Here is a 21299-nt window from a genome sequence, read left to right as displayed (position 1 = left end):
ATGAGTGGCAGGCGGGACCGCCAATAGTATCGCGCGGAGGGCGCGGGGCTGGCCGCGTTCTGTCCGCCATGTTAGGATTGTCGGGCCGCCTGACAGGGCTTCGCTTGCCTCCTCAGGAGCGCGGCATGGAGCCGCAGGTGAACCTTCGCGTCACCTGCCGTGGGGAGACCCAGAGTTTCCTGGTGTCAGACTCGGCGCACACGACGTGGGCGGATGTGGAGGCCATGGTAAGCGCTGCCCGTCCCGCCTCGCCATAGGAGGCAGAGCGGAGGGCCCGCCGAGGGGCAGCGCTGCTGTAGCCGCGGTGCCGCAGCCGTGGAGAGCCGTCTCGGTGAAGCGCTGGGAGTGTAAGCGCCTCTCCGAGGCCCCAGCGTCTTCTCTCTTGGCTTCCCCTATTTCACAGGCTGTTAGAACTGGTGTTTTGTTCTGCTGCGGTCTCGGTTTTTCTTTTAGCGTTAACAGTAACTTTTACTCCTGTTTATATACTTAGAGTGGCGTGAAAAGTCTGTTTGGGATAAAGCTTCTTACGGGTCGCTTGTTTTTCTGTGTGAGCAGGTAGCCTTAGCTGTGTACTTTGCTCTTTTCCACAGTTACGGATACTTGGTTTTGGCACTGTACCCCTATAAAGTACAGTCTGTTCCTCTTATATGCCATTCTCTTACTCACTTAAGTAGACATGGTGAAGTAACACTCTTCTGTTGCTTATAGAACGTTTTCCTGAAGATTTATCTTTGCTTTCTGGGGTACTGAGTCTCTAATATATATTTTTGGTTTCTTGTTTCCTAGTGCCTTGTGTGTTAGTTTGGATATAACTGTTCTTGTTAGTGGGCCATGCATGCATAGACAGTTGCTTATGAAGGGCTGTATATCGTGCACTTGGTATATTGAATAGTTTTTGTTTGGATGTTTATTTCCAGTGCTATTTAGTGAAAATTCCAGTATTGGCCGAGGTTAAAATTGTGTAGTGAGGATTCCCTTGGTTGTGATGAAGCTGCAGTTATGTTTTGGTTTTTTTTTTTAAATTCTGTAGCAACTGTTGTGGTTTTTTAGCTTACTCTCAAAGTTGCATCTTAAGAGATCTTGCCAGTATTTTATTTTCTCTCTTTCAGTTCTTTTTTTAGCTAACATATTCCAGCGTACCTTGTAGGAGGTTCTTGTATTGTGAATTACTCAAATTCAAAGTTTGAACTGCATCATCTTCACTCATTGTATTTCAGTCTTCTAGAAGAGGCGCTAGTTCAGGCTTAAAATACTTGGTGGCAAGTAGACCCTGCAGGAATGTCTGAACTAGTCAGAATCCTACTTGCATCAAAGCTGGAAGCAGATTGCTATGTAAGCATGGTGTTGCCCTTAATCTTAAGTAGTCTGAGAGTGAGGGTGTGTTTGTTCAAGGTGTGGTGTTCTATTACAATAATGTTTCTCTAATCAAGGTAGTACCACTGTGTGTCTCTGAACTATGTTGTGTAAATTACTGTTTCAAGGTGGTATCAGTTAAACTGTGTCTTTCCTATATTTTAATGTATTATTAAACATGTCTGGTGTTTATAAGGGATAACCTGATTTCTGGTTCTACCTTGAGTTTTAGGGGAACAAATTGTGGTACTAGACAATGTAGACACAGACCACAGTTTCTTCTTGACAAGCTGAGTTGGTTCTCTTGCTGCACTCCCAAAATTAATTTGGGATATATCACTGGAGGAACCTGCCTGTACCACATGCATTGCAGAATGTATGTAACTATGTCATTGTGCTCGTGCTATGTAAATCCCAGGCACCTGCTGTCTTCTAAGGCTGCTAGTGTTCTTCTATTAGGTCCAGGCTAGCAGAATGTGTCTTGGGTATAGCAGTTTTTCAGAGAGAGTTTTTGTCAAGAAAAATACAGCTTGTGTAGCTAAATGATACAAAAATGCACATGAGCCTCAAAAACTGTTATACAACATAGGCAAACAACTGCCTTCATATATGGGTCATTTAATGCTGTTTGTTCTGCCCTATTAATGCAAAATACAAAATAGCTGCTCAGCTTTATTCTCCTAATTCTGCTCTCTGTAATGGGTTTATATGTTCAGATGTACAGTGCATCAGTCAGTGAGTAGCAGAATGAGATACTCTGCTCTTTTTAGTACTTGAATTAATCCTAGTTTCTCAAAACACAAATAGTTTTTGGGGAAAAAAGGCGGCTCACCTGTCTGAGCTGTCTTCCTGGTGCTTTTTAATGTAAAAGTTAGCATTCAGTGATTGCTGGCTTTAGCCTTTGTATATTGCAGTGTTTACTATGACTGAGTTCGTTAACCCTAAACTAGTCCCCTTATAATGGAAAGGTTATTATTATTTATTTTGGGGTAAACATTAACTAGGGAAGGTGAAAAATGAACAAAATGAATTTTTTCTTTTCATTATAACAAGTTAGTAAAGGTTGGAGGCAAGGCACTGGGGAGAGTTGTTCAACTCCAGAAGAATGGATTTTGTAAAACTGTTTATTTCAACTGAGAAACTGAAGGGAGGGGTGGAAGGGTTAAAAGATTTTTCCCTACTAATAATCATGATTAACTGAAAACATCTGTAGTCCTGTCTCATTGTAGTTTTGTGTTCTTTCTTCCTTACAGGTTAAAGTTTCATTTGACCTGGACAACATTCAGATCAAATACATTGATGAGGATAATGATGAGGTAATAAATAACCCCCACCCTCCCAACAGGTCTATGAAAATATGACTGGTGTGAACCTTTCTGCCTCTTGATAACTTGTAGTGGGTTCTTCAGGAGTGTCTATTATGCAGATCAGAGGTGATGTTTTTGCCCCTCTAAGAAAATAGCTATTAGTCTTGTGGTTTCACTCTTAATGTAGCATACTTATTTTAAAATATTCCTTTAGAAGCTACTGCCTTTCTCTTTCTTACTCCATAGAAACAGCCAGTGGTTCTACGTGCTCTGAGGGAGGGATGCTTCTGTTGAGGGACTTTTCAATTTTTCATTTTATCAGAATAAGGTAGTTGTAACTATTTATGTTTGCAGCCATGGTGAAGCCCTGTCTCTTCAATCTACACTCTTTCTTCTGAAAAACGTAGGTCCCCTGTCATTAACATACGTTTACTTCAGTGATCTGGTGTACGCAAATCCTCTGCTTGTTTTATGCAAATGGTATAATCTCCAAGCAGATTACTGACTCGGAAAACAAATCGGTTACTTGTAGTTGTCCTTGCTGAGTAACTTCCTGCTTGGCATAACCTTACCCTCTCATATTCTCTCTGTTTATCTAGAGATTTAGAGTAGAATATAGCTCTCAAACAGAACATAACTTTTGCAAACTCTGTGTTTCACTACTTGGTTTGTAGCTCTACTAAATTGCAGAGATGGGGATTTTTGGGTTTTTTTGTTGTTGTTTTTTTTTTTTCCCCCTAAGGGGAAATGTCAAGATGCTTCCAGCGACATTTCAGGGGAAGATTCTCCCTGTATTTTCCAGCCTGTATCTATATAAATATATAGATGCATCTGTTAAAGATCGTTTTCAAATACTAATAGAGTAAACATTGTTCAGAATCATGCAATTCTGTAGTGATTAAATAGCTTCTTGTATTAGTAACTTCTGTGTGCAAAATTGATAAATGAGCACATGTAGAAGATGGGCTTGGCTTGTACCTAGATCAAAAGAATGGTTAAGTGTTTCATGTTGGGCATTAGAAGCAACTGGGTCCAACCTCTGTGTACTTTGATAGCGAACCCAGTGCTACCGGCACCAGCTTACTTCCAGTAGATGAGACCACAGTTGTTCTGGATGCTAGTAGGTGCCAGAGACCTTGCTTATTGTGTAAATCTAATAAAGAACATGGTCTACTCTGGAACACCACAACATTGATTAATGATTAAACATGGCAGCAATAACAAGTATCTGAAGGAGTGGTATTTTAGCAACTCTGAATAAAAGTACATTTATTCTGAAAGTGTGTTACTCTTAAGACAATCACAAAAACGTATCAGTGGCTATTACTCACTATTATTTCTCTTTGCAGGTCTCTGTGAATAGCAAAGGTGAGCTGCTATTTTACTGAAGTGAAATCAGTAAACAGACCCCAACTGTTGTTCCTGTTTTTGGAGAAGCAGTTGAGAATGCTTGCTCTTTGATTTTTTTGAATTTTATGTATGGTTGGGCATCAAATTCTTCCCAAAGGAAGGAGGTTTTGATCCATAGGGACAAATTGGAAATGACAAAATTAATGGAATATTAAGTCTCTAGGCTGTGAGAACATGTTTGCTTGTTGTCATAGATACTTCTTCCTTCAGTAGCACTATTTTAAAAGAATTTACAGAAGGTATGGGAGACACTCCTTGATGTAAGGGTCCCTAAATACTGTGTGCTAAACTTACATCTATTGTTTGAGATAGGGAAAACTCACATTTCTTTCCCTTTTTCTTTAGAGGAATATGAAGAAGCTCTGAAGGTAAATGCTCTCTTTGACTTTTTTCAATATATTCATCCTTCTCCAATTAAAATTGGTGTAGCTGAGAAAAAAATAGCATTACCTGGCCCATGGAAATCAGAATAGCTCAGGTCTCTAGCTTTGGACGCTAGCTTGAATGTTTTGCTACAATTTTTTTTTTCCATCCAGGCTAATCTTGATTTGTATAAATTAGTTGAATAGGCAGTTGTGATTCAGGGCCCTGAGCAGCCAATTCATTGGTTAAATGGCTGGCTTTCTCAAACACTAATCCCATGTTTGGAGATACTGGGCTCTAATGGGGTCCCTTTAAAAATCTTGCTACATAGACTCTAATGTTGTACTCTGGCAATAAAACTTTAATTGGTATCAATGCTTAGTTACTTTATAAGCAGTTAATTTTACTTAGACAAAATAAGAATTGCATTCCTTTAAATTTCAGTTGTGCAGTACTAATGCTTTCAAGAACTTTTTGCTCATGCTCTGAATTTCAAATCTGATAATTTGAAAATAATCATAAATTAAAATTTACTGTAAATTCCTGGACGGAATCTGTATTGTTTACTGGCTCATATGAACAGCTTTATTGTAGATTGAAAAATTCCTGCAGAATATCTGCATAATTAACCTTTTGCTTATAATAAACTTTTTAATTTGGTAACCTTTAAGAAAGGCAGAATAGACTATCAGCTGACTGTACCTTGGCATTTCACTCAGTTTTTCTTTTTGTGTGTGTTAGTCTTTCCCCAACCTCTCCAGTGTAGTGTAGTGCTGTATTTTTACAGGATTTTGTATGTTGGCTGTAAGTGGAGTGACTATGGTATATGTATGTACTGTTTAGATTGCAGTTAAACAACGAAATCAACTTCAGATGAATGTGTATGAAGAAAACTCTTCTCTGAAAGAAACTTCATATTCTTGTTCTTTGCAACTACATGAAAAAACTGTGACAGAAAAGTTGGCACCTCTTAAAGATGAGAAGAAAGTTCTTTCGCAGTATTCCATGCCAGCTCGGGGGTTAGAGGAAGTCTTAAAAAATGAAAAGGAGCTGACAATTCAGGTAGGATGCAGAGCTGGATTATATATTCATTAAAACAAAGAATTCGTAAGTGTAATTCACTTTATAGACTGATAGTCATCTTTACCCATACATAAAAACTCGTGAGTTCAGAAGTTGCAGCTGGTCCTTTGGTTTGCAGCTACCTGCACCCATTGAAGCTCGCAAAATTGTTTGAATGTCTTCAAGAGGATATTTTGATGCTGCATTTAGAAATACAGATTCTTTCATGTTGACCATTCTTAAGTATTTTGATAAACAAAGCAATTGGTCTCCTGAAGCCCTGATTGCCATCTAGTAACTTCTGGTTGACTTAATTTCTTTGGCTTTGATGTGTAATTACACTCAAATGCTAACAAGGCAGAAATCTCTCAGGAAAATGTCAGTGGCTTCCTTGTGTTGCTTTTCCACTCTTTTCCAAAGAACTTGAAATCTTTTTTTTGTAAAGACACTTGAGGGGAGAGCTATTTGAAGGTGGTTAACTTGCTGTATTGAGTGTTTTTTGCAGCTTTGCATACTTAAGGTTTGTGACTTATTTCTGTGGTGTGTTTTTTGTTTGTTTTGTTTATTTGTTTTTCCCCAGCAAAAGTTAAATCACACTAGAACAGGAAGAGCAAATGAAAATCCTCCAGGATGGTTTACTAGCTACTTGGAAACAGTAAGTGTGTTTTCTTCTGAATTTAGTATACTTAAAGGCATATGTAAGAGGCTGTGGGTGGAAAAGATACCTGTGATGCCTAACTCTATACATCTGATCACACTTGCTCTCAGTACTTGTGACCAGGATCTTAAAGGGCATTTAGGTGTCTAATCACTTTGCTTTGGTAGTGATAAATGGAAACTAGATGTCTAACTATGACTGTACAGTGTAGGTGTTACCTTTAAAAAAAAAAGTTTGATACATGCCACTTCTTGTCGGAAGTGGATTGTTTGGTTTATGCACTTGATTGGTTTGAGTGTAGTTTTAAGTAGCTCCCATGCTAGAATCCTTGTTGCACTCCAGATAGTCATAGGAACTTCAGGGCACTCATGATGAGAGAGAGCATGAAATACGGTGTTGCTGTTGGAGACTCTTGTTTGACCAGTTTCAGTAGGGTAATACTTAGGGTTTCCTGAGATTTGAAGCATAGTGTTTGATGACCTTGCTTTTCTTGATTGTTCAGTTTAAGAAAATACTTCCAGGAGGCCAATGAGTATAACCTATAGATTAATAAGATGTGGGTGCTAACTTGTTTTGAACAGCTAATAAACATCACTGAGAAGCAGTTAGATACAAATGCTGAGAATTAGCTAGTGAGTTCTTTAAAAGGTACAGCGGTACAATAGTATATGGATTTATCTTTAAGCTTTTTTTTCTAGCATCTCCCTTCCTTTGCCACCTCTTTCTACAAACTAAAAAAAGGGGAACTTAATGGTTGTATTTAAAACATCTGTGGTGGACAAAATCAGGACTTAATGATAGAGACTCCAGAGGGGTTTGTTGGGAGTTTTGTTAATCGTCTCGGAGATTAGTTTCCTTCCCTTCATGTAAGGTTATGCTTACAATACTGAGGTTCTTCCATGAATATATGATTTTTAATTTGCCTTGTTAAAACCTATGGGCTGGTATTTCCTAAAATACAGATCCTCTTTGAGGAATGTGATACTTGTTTAATTTCATCTGGAATGTGCTGGGGGATGGGAAGTGGATTCTGAGCTGCTTTATGATTTATGGATTGGGAGACTTGCGATAATGTAATCCAACTTTTGAAGCTGCATAGGTAGGTCTCATCCATGACTGCTTCAATTTTTTTTCCAGTTCAGGGAACAAGTAGTTAAGGAAACTGTTGAGAAACTGGAACAGAAGCTATATGAGAAGCTTGTTCATCACAACCAGCCTCCAGATTTTTCTGAGAGCTTTATTACAGCAGCACCTCCAACTTCAGAGAGCCAATCAGGGAATGGCAACCAGTGTGACTGGCTGATCTCCTGCTGCAACTGCCAGGCCCGAATTGTTGGAGTTCGCTACCAGTGCAGGTAGGTTTCCCACACTCCCATCATATTCTAACATGTAAGGCATGTGAATGAGTCTGAGAAACTATCTTGGTGTTGTAGACTTCTAGATTTCTAATCTGCAGCATGCTGTACATTTCAGAACCTCTAGTATGTGTCTCACAAACAGCTTATATTCTCTGCTGTGGTGACTAGACCTTATCTGCGTAAGAGCAAGATTAATACTATTTTGAGAAAACGTGATTGTTAAAACAAAGTGAGAGAACTTTATAACTCTTGCTATATTCTCAAACACTGTTTACCTTTTTTACATATAACATGCAGTAATTGTAAAGGAGAATGTTTCGTTCAGTTAACTAAACAAAAAAGCAAAACTTACAACCACCACTTTGTAATAGTCCTTTATTTAGTTCTGACAGTCAATGAGACTAAAGCATGTCATGTGGGTTTTTTTTAAATGATCTCACTGTTGTCAGTTTAATAATGTGAAATAGGTTTTCATGAGTGTCTTAAGTGAGGTGTCAAAAATGAGGCTTTTATTTGAATGAGGCAATTGCTGTAAAGGTGAGTATTTTAGGACTAGGCAGCAGCAGTGAATGGAATGCTAACAGGGGTTTTTCTTTGGATGTTTATTTTTCTTGCTGGCAGGAGTTGACAGTCTGTTTTTTACCAGTCCTGTTCCTGCAGGAGCAATCTGCTTTGCATCCCTGAATATTCAGTTGACTTATCCTCTGTATTTTCATAAGTATGAGGCTGTTTCTGGCATTGGATTTCAGTATAATATTTTATCCTTTATAGCAATAATTGTTAGTCACTTATGCTAAAGGAAGCATCAGGTTTTTTCTATGTGTATTTAAGAAGGAAGTGAGAACTGTGTTGCAGTTTTGCCAAGAAGAGAGATACTGATCTAGATATTCCAGATGGCTCCAAATATTGATGTATAAGTGAGAAAACCAGCTTCTGTTTCACTCAGGCACTGTTTAGAATGGTAATATGATACAGAGTTGTTTCCCTGCAGAAATGTAAGGATTAATTATCCTTCAGTGTCTTTTTCTAGTGCATTAATTCTTTGTCTGCCTCTTGATAACCTTCTGCCTTTTCTGCTTTGCAGCCTTTGTCCAGCCTACAATATCTGTGAACAGTGTGAAGCAGGAACATATGCACATGATCCTAATCATGTCTTGTTAAAGCTGCGAAGACCAGTACTATGTATTGCTGAGAATTACAGCCTTGCAGAGTTTTCACCTTGCCTGCCTGCTACTCTGGAGCAAGTTAGGTAAATGGTGGCACTTGTCAGTTCCTGACAAGATTTTCCTGATAGCAAAGTGGAGACACCTGTATTGGGGTTGATGTTCAGCTTTTATTTTAGATTTAGAGATAACAAGAAATGAAAATGGTACTCAAACTTTATTGTGAGTAGCTAAAAATAGCTTATATATAAATGGCCTAAGACACGAATCTTACAGCATTTTTAATAACAAAGTAGAAAAGACAGAATTTTGTGTCATAGGTGGGTAGCAAACTTTGAGAGCTTGCTTTTTTTTGAGCATACTCTAATCTGCCTTTAAGTTTGCTCTTTCACTGAGGCCATTCAAAATATCTTCACAAGCAGCTGTGGAGACGTTCTTTTAAAATCATCTGGTATCCAGTCTAGAAGCATGAGACATTTCCTGAAGTGTTCCCTTTGAGACTAAGACTGTGTTGGCTAAAGCTAAATCCTAATCAATTTAATGTATTGTAACAAGGTGGTTTATTCTCTCTGCAGGCTCCAGAAACAGATGGACAAAAGATTTCTGAAGGCAGAAAAGCAAAGATTACGAGCAGAGAAGAAACAGCGAAAGGCAGAGGTCCGAGAGCTCAAAAAGCAGCTAAAATTGCACAGGAAAATTCATCTATGGAACTCTGTCCATGTATTGGAAACTAGTGGCTCACCTACTCTGAAATCTGAGAGTCTCCAACCTAATACCTTCCTGTAAGAGATGTTGTTAGCTGAGCATTTCTTAGTTGTGCTGTCTGTCCTTTCGTGATGAGACCAAGTTAAAGTAACAGGAGGAAGGTTATGAAATTGCTTGTTTAAAGTGTCATTTGTCATTGGACCCTGTGAGAATTTTGTCTAAATGGAATTTGCAAGGTGGAGTGTTTTTATAGTTTTTACTTGGGAGGAAAGTAGGAGAAGAAAAAAAGCAACTCATGGTTATTACCAGAAACTTACAGGTTTATACAGATTTAGGAGGAAGGCGAATGCGTAGGATTACTTATATATGCATGCATGCGCATACAGCGTAAATTAACATTACTGCCAGTTTTAAAAAAGTCTGTATCTTCCTGCTATATTGCCTCTGCATAAAGTCAAGTATGTTCTGTGTGCTTATGTTCAGTGCTCTCTCTTCTTTTTTCCTTTTTCATGTGATACTAGGCTGAGGCTCATTAGACAGCAGCCTTTGCAGGCAGCCACTTTGCCTTTTCTGTTCACTTTGGTTTTATGAATGTACAGGTGTAAAACTTGTATAGTTCTAGTTTCTTTAATTCATCCCTTCCATTTAGGGCATTTAAAAGTCAAATTAACATTAACCAGTTACTTACATTTGTAGGGAGCTTGAAATAGCTATCTTTGTTTCCTTTTTGCTGAACAGGCATATTACAGGAACAAAACCAATGCTAATTTAGGTCCAAATTAATTTTTTTTAGATCTTTTAAAGTTGGCGTGCATATGAGCTGCTTCACCAGTCCCCTCTCAGTGCGCCCAAATTAACAGTAAAGCTTTGGATTAAATCTATTTTTGAGCCCCTTTCAGGAGAAAACTGTAGTATCTTGCTGAAAAATGTTGCTTATAAGGCCAAATAAGGGACGCTAGCGCTTAGACTATAGCACCATCTTTTTGATTCAACATCATAAAGATAATTACTTCATTCTCTAACAGAATAGCATAACCCGAAGTGCTGTCAGTCTAAATCAAATCAAGTGAAGAACAGTGAACTTTCCTCTGTTAAACATGAGTTCTGTAATTATAATAATATTCTTCCAAATAAGAAAATCTTGGTTTGATGTGTTTCTCTTTACCTTAAGCAAAGGAAAGCAAACTGCTATGTGGTGTTTAGACTTCAAGATGAAAACAGTAGCTAAAATGTTAGAATTTTGAAACACTTGTAGAGATAAAAGAAGAAAACAAACTAAATGGCCTCCATTTTTGGCCAGTGAAATAGCAGCTGAACGACTTCCTCAGTTTTGGTGGTTTTTTGGTGTATTTTTTTGTTTGTTTGTTTCTTCCCCCCCCAATCCCAGGAGTCCTAGTCAACCCTTCCAAGCAATTGTCCCAACACTAAGTGCAGTATTTGTGGATGAGAATTTGCCAGATGGGACTCACTTGCAACCAGGAACAAAGTTTATCAAACACTGGCGAATGAAAAATACTGGCAATGTGGAATGGAGCTCAGACACAAAGGTATCTTTCCTTTGCTATTACTTTTACACACTAAAATAGTTCTGGAAGATAATATTTGTATGCATTAAGAATCTGAATTCTTTGTCAGAACCCATTTAGGATTTCATTTGGCCTGTTAATTCACAAGCTGGGAATTCTGGGGCAATAAGCTGTCTAGGTATTCTTTACAACTGCAGACTATAGGAGGAAAGCAATCAAGATTAACATCACTGAACATGTCTTCCAGTGCTGTTATAATGTTACAGTTCGACCTTGTTTACAACAGGCGTGTTGCTTTTATGACTCAAAAAGCTTTTCTTCTGTAAGTGACCGAGTTCATGTTTAAAGATGGGGGTATCTTCTTACTTTGTGGTGATAGTGACTAATGTGAGAATGTTTACTAGCAGCCTGTCTTCTTCATGCCTAGTATCTACAAGGCCTTTCAGCGGTGGAACTTTAAGTGCTCCTTACTGCCCACAGTTTGCAGAGAAGCTTGTGAAGTTAACTTTTTTGCTTTTTCTGTTGTATATTTCAGCTGAAACTTATGTGGGGAAATCTGACCTTGGCATCTTCTGAAAAAAAAGATGTGCTAGTGCCATCCCTTCCATCAGGACAAGTAGGAACTGTTTCGGTTGAGTTTGTAGCTCCTAATATAGAAGGAACTTACACCTCTCACTGGAGGCTGTCACACAGAGGGGAACAATTTGGACCCAGGATATGGTGCAGTATTGTTGTGGATCCCTCCCCAGCTACTGACTATTTAGAAAGCAATTGGAAGGGTTCTGACTCCTGTCAGAAGGATAAAGCTTCCAGCACCAAACAGGCAAGTAACTCACACGGTATTTGGGGCAGTTCTGAATTGCCTAGCAGAAGGAGCAATGAATATTGTTTGGTGTAATGGTGTAGTGTCTCTAACTATATTGATTTCCAGGGGATTCTTTTAGTTGTTTGCTTCTAATTTTTATTTTTAATAGAAAAGAAACACAACTTTTATTGCATTTCTAAGTTCTAAAATGGTCATTCTTTTTGACAGGCACGGGATTAGTTATTGGGCTGTAGCAGCTATTTCTCTAGTTCTTTGATTAAACTGAAACGCTGCAGGATTTCTCTTTATGTTACATCTTGTCCTTTTGGCTCTAAAATGAGTTGAATTATATCTCTTCAAGTTACTTGTGTTCTTATAAACAATATTCAGGCTTTACATTTCCTGTAATTGTTTTATTTGCTGCCTGCCCTAAGGGGCTTCTGGGATGTGTTTTTTTTTGCTTTTGCAGGATGCTTCCTTAAAGACAGAAGCAGGTGCTCAACTGATGGGTGAAATCATGGAGCAGGCTGAAATACCTCTGCCAACTATTCCGTTAAAGATCAAAAATTTGCCAAGTGAGAGAGAATTTTATATCCCATCTGTTGATCTCCTCACTGCACAGGTAAAGTGCTAAAATTCAGGTTGAGATAAAAAAAACCACTTTGGGTTTGATATCTAGGTACATAGACATCCATAAGAATAAAAAGCTTCTGAGCTCTAAAATAGCCACTGTATTTTCAGGAAGAGTATATTGCATTTTATATAGCTGAACTGTGTTCTTGAATTAGTGTCGGGGACTGTCACTATATGGAAGGTACGTGCAGGACAGACTAAGATTCTCAATAAAGAGTCACGGGGTTGGGTCTTTCTGTGGCTCTTAACAAGGGAGTACTTAGCTTTGCCTCTTGCTGCCATAATTTGTGTACCGTATTCTATGACATGGATGTAAGTTATGGGAAAACTGCCCCCTGTCTGAGATCATGCTGAGTAACTAACAAAGTGGAGTAGACTTATTTGTAAGTTAATGGGATCTGATGATGGGAAGTATAGCATAAGATTCCGTTTCAGGGTTTGCTGATGAAAACTGTGTGGTGTTTCTTGCCGTAGGATTTACTGTCCTTTGAGCTGTTGGACATAAATATTGTGCAGGAATTGGAGCGAGTGCCACACAATACTCCTGTTGGTAAGGTTCTTCTCATATTCTGTGTGCTGTCTCTAGCATTCTGAGTTAACTATTTACCCAATGAAAAGCTGAACTTGTGCAAAAGGCTTATTTGTTCTTCAGGCTAGAGTGTCTTCCCAGCTCTCCTGTCTCTTCATTTTAATTCTTACTGCAGTCTTAGAGGAGATATTTGATAGTGCTTTGTATCCTTTGTATTTTTCAGTCTTGGCTTCTTTTCAGCTTCACATCCCCAAGACCATAAGATTCCAGACATTGAAGAAGGCTGCCATTTTCTTTGCTCAACCAGTGCCAGTGTAATGCAAAGCTAGTTCTTTATTTCACCAAATTATCTTGTAAGATAACTGGGTTTCTTCAGTCTTGGAAGAATATCCCTTAAAGGATAACTTCTTAAGAGGTTGCCTTCTGGAGGAAGGAAAGTTCCTACTCCTTTAGTGCCAATTATCTTTGCTACCTTTGTTTTTCAGACATGACTCCATGCATGTCCCCTTTGCCACATGATAGCCCCTTGCTGGAGAAACCTGGCTTAGGTCAGATAGAGGAGGAGAATGAGGGGAGTGGATTTAAACCAGTGCCTGGTAAGTAGTAGTCATGGGGAGCTTGGGGGTGAGGGGAGGAGCATATTGTCACTTCTGTGCGGTCAGTAGTCTTGATATCTAAAAAGAATTCTAACTCCTGTCTTTCCCTTCTGTGTAAAAACAAACAGTTGTTTGGCTCATAAACCTGTAGGCTGATGCTACTCTCTGATTGTAGAGGTTGGAGCATAATACATGTAGAATTCAGAAATACAAATGCTTCTCTTGAATTGTCCGACTACTAAAATTGGGAGAACTAACAATTTGCCCTTTATAGATGAGATCATACTCAAACACTCCAGGTGTGGCCCCCATACTTCTCAATCACTTTCACATTCAACTTGAACTGAATTCCAAAATCTTTCAATTCTTAACAACAACTCTGTGTGTTAATTCTTTTTATTAGCCTTGGCTAGCCTAAAAAATTCTTCTTACACTTACATTTCCTTGTGGTGGTGTTAAAATAATATGTTATGTTTCCCTTTCAAAGGAATGGCGGAAGCCTGCTTTCCTGCAGATACTTGTATAGTGAAAGTGAAAGCTGAACATCCATTGAACCAGGAGGAAGGGGAAGAAGATATGAGTGGGACTCAGTTTGTCTGTGAAACTGTAATTCGCTCTCTAACCCTGGATGCTGCACCTGACCATAAGCCCCCACAAAAAAAGAAAATCCTCCAGAGTAAGTACTGTCTTTAGCTGGCTTCTGTGGCTTTACTTTTTTGCAGTCGGACATTGGCCACAAATTGCCCTGCACTGCAGGTGGTGATATCACTTTAATTGTTTTTCCTGATGATTTTATTAGATTCTTTACAAACATCACAAGACACCTTCAGTTGCAATGTCATAAATGAAGAATCTCCTAGGATAAAAACTAATTCCACTTCTAAAAAGGAAGCAAAGATTCATCAGTCAGAGGCAATGACAGAAAATGACTGTGGTAAGTAAAATAGGTTTGAATTTAAGATAAAGCTGTAATAAGGACTACAAAAAAAATCAGGTGTAAAAAGATCTGACACTGTTCCAGGAAATTGATCTTTCTTAGATCCAGAGAATCATTATTACATCAGAAAATTGGTGTCAGTACTCTGAACAAGCAGCTAGTTTAACAGCTGCTTAAAAAGAAAGTGAGATTGAGACATAAAGGTTCCAGTGGGGTATTCAAATAAGCACTCGTATGTTAAGCATGGCTGGTGCTTCAAGCTACATGTACAAAATATGGAAGTCAGTGCTTTGAACTTTCTGATGCATGTAATTTAGGAGCTGAAAACTACTGTTTAAGTTCTCAGTGTAGCTCTTATTCCTGTTTTTATTATAAGCATTAATATCAGCAGTATATCTGCATAGGCTTATGTGGTGGGTTGACCCTGGCTGGATGCCAGGTGCCCACCAAAGCTGCTCTATCACTCCCCTGCTTAGCTGGACAGGGGAGAGAAAATGTAACGAAAGGCTCATTGGTTGAGATAAGGACAGGGAGAGATCATTCACCAATTACTGTCACGGGCAAAACAGACTCGACTTGGGGAAATTAGTTTAATTTATTGCCAATCAAATCAGAGTAGGGTAATGAGAAATAAAAACTAAATCTTAAAACACCTTCTTCCTGGGTTCAGCTTCACTCCTGATTTTCTGTACCTCCTCCCCCCAGCAGCGCAGGGGGATGGGGAATGGGGGTTGTGGTCAGGTCATCACACGTTGTCTCTGCCACTTCATCCTCCTCAGGGGGAGGACTCCTCACACTCTTCCCCTGCTCCAGCGTGGGGTCCCTCCCATGGGAGATAGTCCTCCACGAGCTTCTCCAGCATGAGCCCTTCCCAGAGGCTGCAGTTCTTCACAAACTACTCCAGCGTGGGTCTTTACACGGGGTGCAGTCCTTCAGGAACAGACTGCTCCAGCGTGGGTCCCCCACGGGGTCACAGTGCAAACCTGCCAGCAAACCTGCTCCAGTGTGGATTCCTCTTTCCAGAGGTCCACAGGTCCTACCAGGAGCCTGCTTCAGCGCAGGCTCTCCACAGGGCTGCAGCCTCCTTCAGGCATCTGCCTGCTCTGGCATGGGGTCCTCCACGAGCTGCAGGTGGATATCTGCGCCTCCGTGGGCTGCAGGGGTACATCCTGCCTCACCATGGTCTTCACCATGGGCTGCAGGGAAATCTCTGCTCTGGTGCCTGGAGCACCTCCTCCCCCTCCTTCACTGATCTTGGTGTCTGCATAGCTGTTTCTCTCACATATTCTCACTTCTCTCACATATTCTCGCTCCTCTCTCCTAGTTGCAGTTGCTGTTGTGCAGCAACTTTTTCCCCTTCTTAAATATGTTATCACGGAGGCGTTACTGCCGTCACTGATTTGGCTTGGCCTTGGCCAGTGGTGGGGTCTGTCTTGGAGGCGGCTGGCACTGGCTCTGTTGGACATGGGGGAAGCTTCTGGCATCTTCTCACGGAAGCCACCCCTGTAGCCCCCCTGCTACCAAAACCTTGCTATGCAAACCCAGTACAGCTTAACAGTAAGATCTATTACTCTTTCACGTTGCACCCCTACCCTCCCTCCAGTAGACAAAATTATACCATTAATATCAGCAGCAAAGGTTTACAGTTGTTTCTGAATACTTGCCTTTTATATCTGGGACAATACTGTCTTTGCTGTTATCCATACAAAACGGACAATTGTTTATACTTCACTTTTTTTTCCTGTTAGGGGACCTTCCACTGTCTGATGAGAGAGCAAGCCCCTGTAGTGATACCGGCAATTCTGATGAAGAAGAAGAAGATGATGTTCAAAGTCAAGGCTCCTCTGCTTCATCAGAGGATTATATCATTATTCTCCCCGAGTGCTTTGACACCAGTCGTCCTTTAGGGGAGTCTATGTATAGTTCTGCTCTTTCTCAGCCCAGTTTGGAAAAGACAGGAGAACCTGAAACAGGAGCAGAGAGTCCAGAAGGGGGCAGCCAGCCACAGATCCACAGTGTCAGTGATATTTTGACAACTTCACAAACGCTGGCTGTAGTACCACTAACCCCAGAGATTGCGGACACCTTACCCCAGACACAAAGGTATGCTTCTTAGACAAGAACAACATGGTTATGTTAGTGTTGCTGGGTGTTGTGCTGAAGTTCAGCATCCAAACAGAAATTGTTGCAACAAAAGTTTTGTCTCATACTGGAGTGAACATCCTAAATCCTGCAACTTTTTATAAGGCCTGTACTCGCTGATTAGGTGAGTGTGAGAGAGGGAAAGAAGGGAGCATGTGAAGCTTCTTTTTTTTGTCTGTTGATCCTGACTTACTTACATGTAGAATGAAAGCAGTAATTTTTTTGCCTTACGTTCTCAGGAATCTTGCATCTCTTCAGAATCATATCTTCCAAGAACCAAACATATCTGCTTCAGAGAATCTCTCTTCCACTTCTCATAATCAAATAAGAGAAGGTATTGACAGTACTTAATGAAGGGTGCATCCACAGTTGTTATCGCCTATTCCTTATGCCTAGTACTGCATTTGGTGTCTTGGTAGATTCTGCTCTCCTCAAGAATAACAAGTAATGATTGTTTTTTCTCTGGGTGTTGAAATTTTACTATGTAGAAGATTTGAATAAAGGAATAATTAGTTTTGTGGATCAGCTAAGAGCATCTATTAATTAGAAATGGTAGGAGGGTACTCAGAAGTATTTGTAGACGTCTGAAAAATTACCTTGCTCTGGAATTAATGAGCTATGTATTTAAGCTGTTGTTACAGTTACTGGGAGCTCAGACAGCAGTTCATGTCATGTTTAAAGTAAACACCCACTGACTAATCAGCCAAATGACTTCTGAGATTCTTTTGATTGTCTTGACTGTAGTGAGAATCCTGTATACCTAGTTTGTGTCTGGATAACTAAACTTGAAAGTATTAGTTCTGGACTGAATCCCACTCCGTTCCCTCTATGCACATGCTGCATGTCTTCAGCTTCTCATTAACTGGACATGTTGATATGATACTTTTTTCTTCCTGTTCCAGAACCCAGTGGTGAAGACAGTCATGGACCAGGATCTTCTGGATTTCTAACTAGTAAACAGAAGTGCTCAGAATACCCAAGGTAATGAAGCTGAAGCTGTGACTTCCCAGATACTGTTTTAAACTAAGAACTGCTAAATTAGGCACCTAGGAAAAAGCACAGGCTTACAGATTTCCTGTAGTCAGTATTTTGGTAGAAAGGCCTCCTTAAAGGAAACGTATGCTGAATTATATAACGCTGTATTTTCATAAGATCTCAGTTTCTACTTAGACACAAATATGAAGGATGCAGAATTGGCAAGCAAAAGTGTATGAAGAGCTCAAGCCGAATCCTAAAATTCTGTGGGTGTTTTTTCCTGGAAAATCTCAAGATTTTTAAAATAGGGATTTTGTAAGTTAGCTACAAAGTTAAGCACCTTAAGATACTGAGACTGGAGGAATAAGACAAAACATTGGGCAGAATATTAAGTGACTTAAGAATTGATGGAAAACAAATGGAAGTTACTCTGGCCTGAATGGCTGTATCGCAGTGCCCGGCTTTCGTGTATAGATGTACTCTTCTGGGTGAGATTACTTAATTCTTTACAAACGGCCATGTTATGGAAAGCAACCTAATATGCTTTAGCATAAAACCACAATTAAATAGAAGATACCAAGAAAGAAGGAATGAGCTTCCTGGATAGCTCAAGTCCCAAACAGTAATGATTCCTTTGGATCATAGGTTGTTCTCTCCAACAAGAACTAAATCTCAGATGGCACATCAACAGGGAGAGACTTGCATTTCATGTGTAACAGACACTTGGCTGTACTGATCCTAAAGTAGTATCTGACTTCTCTGCAGATACCCTCAAGGAGGCAGCATTGCAGGAGAACTAGTTAAAGGAGCTTTGTCAGTTGCTGCTTCTGCCTACAAAGCATTATTTGCTGGACCACTCACTATAGAACAGGTAAATGTCTTTCCTGTATGCTATGTGAGTTGCATAGAATGTCAACCTTAAAATTATAGGTCTATGTTTTATAAATGTATCAATATTCTGTATAGGACTTCATGCAACAGTAAAACATTAAGCTTGATGGTGTCCCTTTGAAGTATGCTGCTCCACCAGCAGATAGGGAAATCCATACCATGGGGATAGAAGCATGTCTCTTATAGCGTCATGCAAGAGTGGTAATTCACCTTTGTGAGTGAAGAGTGAAAGTCAATATTAACAGCTTAATTGTAGACAAAAGGTCCTCTGTGCCTTAATTATATTCCAGTATAACGCAGGACCACTGCTTCAAATGGCAAAAATTATCTTTTTATAGCTTATCTTACAATCTTTTGTTTTCAGCAGCCTGCAGCTACAGAAGAGCACACTGCCACTCTTCTATCCAGTCTGTGTGAGATGGGATTCTGTGACAGGCAGTTAAACCTGCGGCTGCTGAAGAAACACAACAATAATATGGTTCAAGTGGTAACTGAATTGCTTCAGATCAGTAACAGTGACTGGTACAGCAGTAGATGCTGAACCTTCATGGTGGAGGGAGGAATCGTTTTCATTGCATAAACTGTCATTAAACACTGCAACAGTAGCAGGTGACTCCTCACCTGCTTTCTCTTTGGAGGTGTGACTAAAACTTTGGCTTTCTTCTGAGCTTTCGACTTTTTTTGTCATGGAAATGTCAAACAGTGCTTGTCACAGCATCTTATGAATTGGAGACCAGAATTTCAACTGTTACTTGGACCTCATAGTTAAATGAGTAATCTTAAAGTCTCTAATTTCATACTGAATCCTTTTATCAGGGAATCCTGTAGCATTACTTTAACCTTCCACCCAGATGAGAACTTCCCCTTTTATTGTGTGTAAGATTTTTCTTTTTTAGGCAGCTGGAAACTTGTTTTGTTGACTTTTAACAAGCTTTGGAATAGGAACCAATGTAAAATGCTGCTGTAAAATGTAGTCTTGCCTAATTTACAAGAGATGCCCACACCTAGCAAGTTGTTTCTTCTGATATGATTTAGTGATTGATTTGTCCAGTGCATGATAGTAATGTAACAGACTTTAAACCTTACAAATGATTCTTAGAAGAAAAAGATTACTCATACACAAAAGCCATCTTGAACCAGCAAACAACTTTTGAAAAGTCTGAAGGTGTAACCACTGTTAAACTGAATACCAGGAAAGTCATTGCTTCTTGTAGCAGAATGAAGCAGGAGAGTGAATTTACCAGCAGCAGTTGAACCATCTCTAGTAATGACAGCATAAAACATATCCCTAACAGCCTACATAAAATACTTTGTTAAAAATGGAGTGTAAGGGTGGGAAAGGTCTTTCTAAGAATCTTTATAGGCTCTTTGTAAAAGTGATAAAAAATTGACCACTATCTCTTTTCAGTACAGTGCAAACTTCTTATTCTGTTAATACCACATAGAAGAATTGAAGAATGTGTAGAAACCTAGGCCTGAATTGGAGTACAAATTCTGGTAGAGTTTAGGAACGGGAAGAGTGCTTGAGGTAGGGATTGTGTGACTTACATTATAGTTTGAAAAATGCATTAACTTAAGCAGTTTTAAGTGTACAGTCTCCTGTGATGGTTCTGGCTGCTCCCATGTTTCCATAGACACATCTAGGATTCACTTTTCTCACAAGATTTTGCTTTAGATGCCCATATTTAATTTGGAACTCTAAGAATTCCCTTCTAAATGTGCTGAGAGAGATTTGATTCTGAAGAATCACGAGAAACGAGCAACATACACTGCTGTGCAGTGGTGTATCCATAGGTAACTTTTCAGAGTCCAGTCCTCTGAAGGTGACAGCAGTGTTGGCTATATTCTTACTTTTAAGCAAACTTTTTTCCTTGCTGCAGTAAGAGACCATCGATCCTAAAATATTTTATTACTGCTGCTTCGAACTAAGGTGTTCCTGTTTTGTCACAACATAGCTGAAGCAGTACCAGTATTGTGACTGACCAGGTGATCAGTAGTAGTAACTTTTTTAAAAGACGTAATACCCTTACGGATAAGATACCATTAAAATAATTGAAGAAAAAAAAATGTATCATACCATTTTTGTTTTAAACCTATTTTTATAGATTGTGGAAGATATACTCTTAAATGTTTATTTTGAAATACAGTAGAACTATTTTGCAGTGTTTTCCCATCTCTCTGTACACCAATACAACTGTCTGCTGTGGACCAGATAAAGATCTTTCTGTAACTTAGAACTACTGTGTTTTTCCCACCCTAACTTACGCGTACTGTTTTGAGTACCTTTGGGCTTATGCCTACTCAAGGAGGAGGAAAGGACATGGATAAGGTGTGATAGCTGGTGAAATTTCTAAGCGTAGCATGGTTGTCTGCTTTGATCTGGAATGCCCAGCAGGACACATGTTCTTTCTGTGTTTACCTTCATACTTGGAATGTTAATGTGTTCTATATTTAACAAAACACTAAAATGTTTGAGGAGGAACACTTCATTGCAGATTGAAATGTGAAGTGTGAAATGCTGGTTTCTTTAAGTTACTTTTTACTAGGGCTTAGATAATGTATGCTCAGGCTTAAGCTATATTTCTGTTGGCTTTGTATATTTTGTTAATGGATGCACGGTATAATTTATAATATATTCTATAGTGCAGATATGACCTCTGTATCTTATTTAGGGTGAGCACTTTCAAGTCAGCTGCGACTGGGGGGGAGGAGGGGGAGCAGCGCCTTTTCCTCCGTCATTACAATAAAACTCTCTCTCCCTCCGGCTCTCCCTCGGGCTCTTTACAAGCGGCAGGGCCGGCAGGAGCGCCCGTGGGCGGCGCGGCCTGCCCCGCTCCCCTGGACCGCTGCCTTCCCGCGGCGGCGTGATGAGGGCCCCCGCTTCCA

General features: G+C 39.6%; 1 protein-coding gene across 5 annotated transcripts; it reads left to right on the top strand.

The window, feature by feature from the left end:
• Positions 1–34: 34 nt before the first annotated feature.
• On the top strand, positions 35–21060 carry NBR1 (NBR1 autophagy cargo receptor). 5 transcript variants are annotated; one of them, XM_076356974.1, is made up of 22 exons: positions 136–227; positions 2607–2669; positions 3015–3063; positions 4010–4028; positions 4416–4438; positions 5277–5495; positions 6076–6150; positions 7291–7508; positions 8596–8760; positions 9250–9456; positions 10767–10926; positions 11441–11728; positions 12180–12332; positions 12818–12893; positions 13358–13468; positions 13956–14144; positions 14268–14402; positions 16154–16508; positions 16787–16881; positions 17450–17528; positions 18288–18393; positions 18778–21060. In XM_076356974.1, the coding sequence occupies exons 1-22, from the start codon at positions 214–216 to the stop codon at positions 18952–18954; spliced, it is 2976 nt and encodes a 991-aa protein (XP_076213089.1). In that variant the 5' UTR covers positions 136–213; the 3' UTR covers positions 18955–21060. The 5 variants fall into 5 exon arrangements, with proteins under 5 accessions (XP_076213088.1, XP_076213087.1, XP_076213089.1 ...); XM_076356973.1 differs by lacking the exon at positions 3015–3063 and having other exon boundaries at positions 35–227; positions 18781–21060; XM_076356972.1 differs by lacking the exon at positions 3015–3063 and having other exon boundaries at positions 35–227.
• The last annotated feature ends 239 nt before the right edge of the window (positions 21061–21299 follow it).

The sequence above is a fragment of the Aptenodytes patagonicus genome, chromosome 20, assembly GCF_965638725.1.
Source record: "Aptenodytes patagonicus chromosome 20, bAptPat1.pri.cur, whole genome shotgun sequence".
NCBI lineage: Eukaryota > Metazoa > Chordata > Aves > Sphenisciformes > Spheniscidae > Aptenodytes > Aptenodytes patagonicus.
This window is presented reverse-complemented; position numbering and strand designations above follow the sequence as displayed.

Bases quoted from the DNA above. Each gene is read 5' to 3' on its own strand.
- NBR1 (XM_076356972.1), top strand. From the start codon at position 69: ATGTTAGGATTGTCGGGCCGCCTGACAGGGCTTCGCTTGCCTCCTCAG. The intron at 4,439-5,276 runs GTAAATGCTCTC...TGTACTGTTTAG, and splicing joins AATATGAAGAAGCTCTGAAG to ATTGCAGTTAAACAACGAAA. The intron at 13,469-13,955 runs GTAAGTAGTAGT...TCCCTTTCAAAG, and splicing joins TGGATTTAAACCAGTGCCTG to GAATGGCGGAAGCCTGCTTT.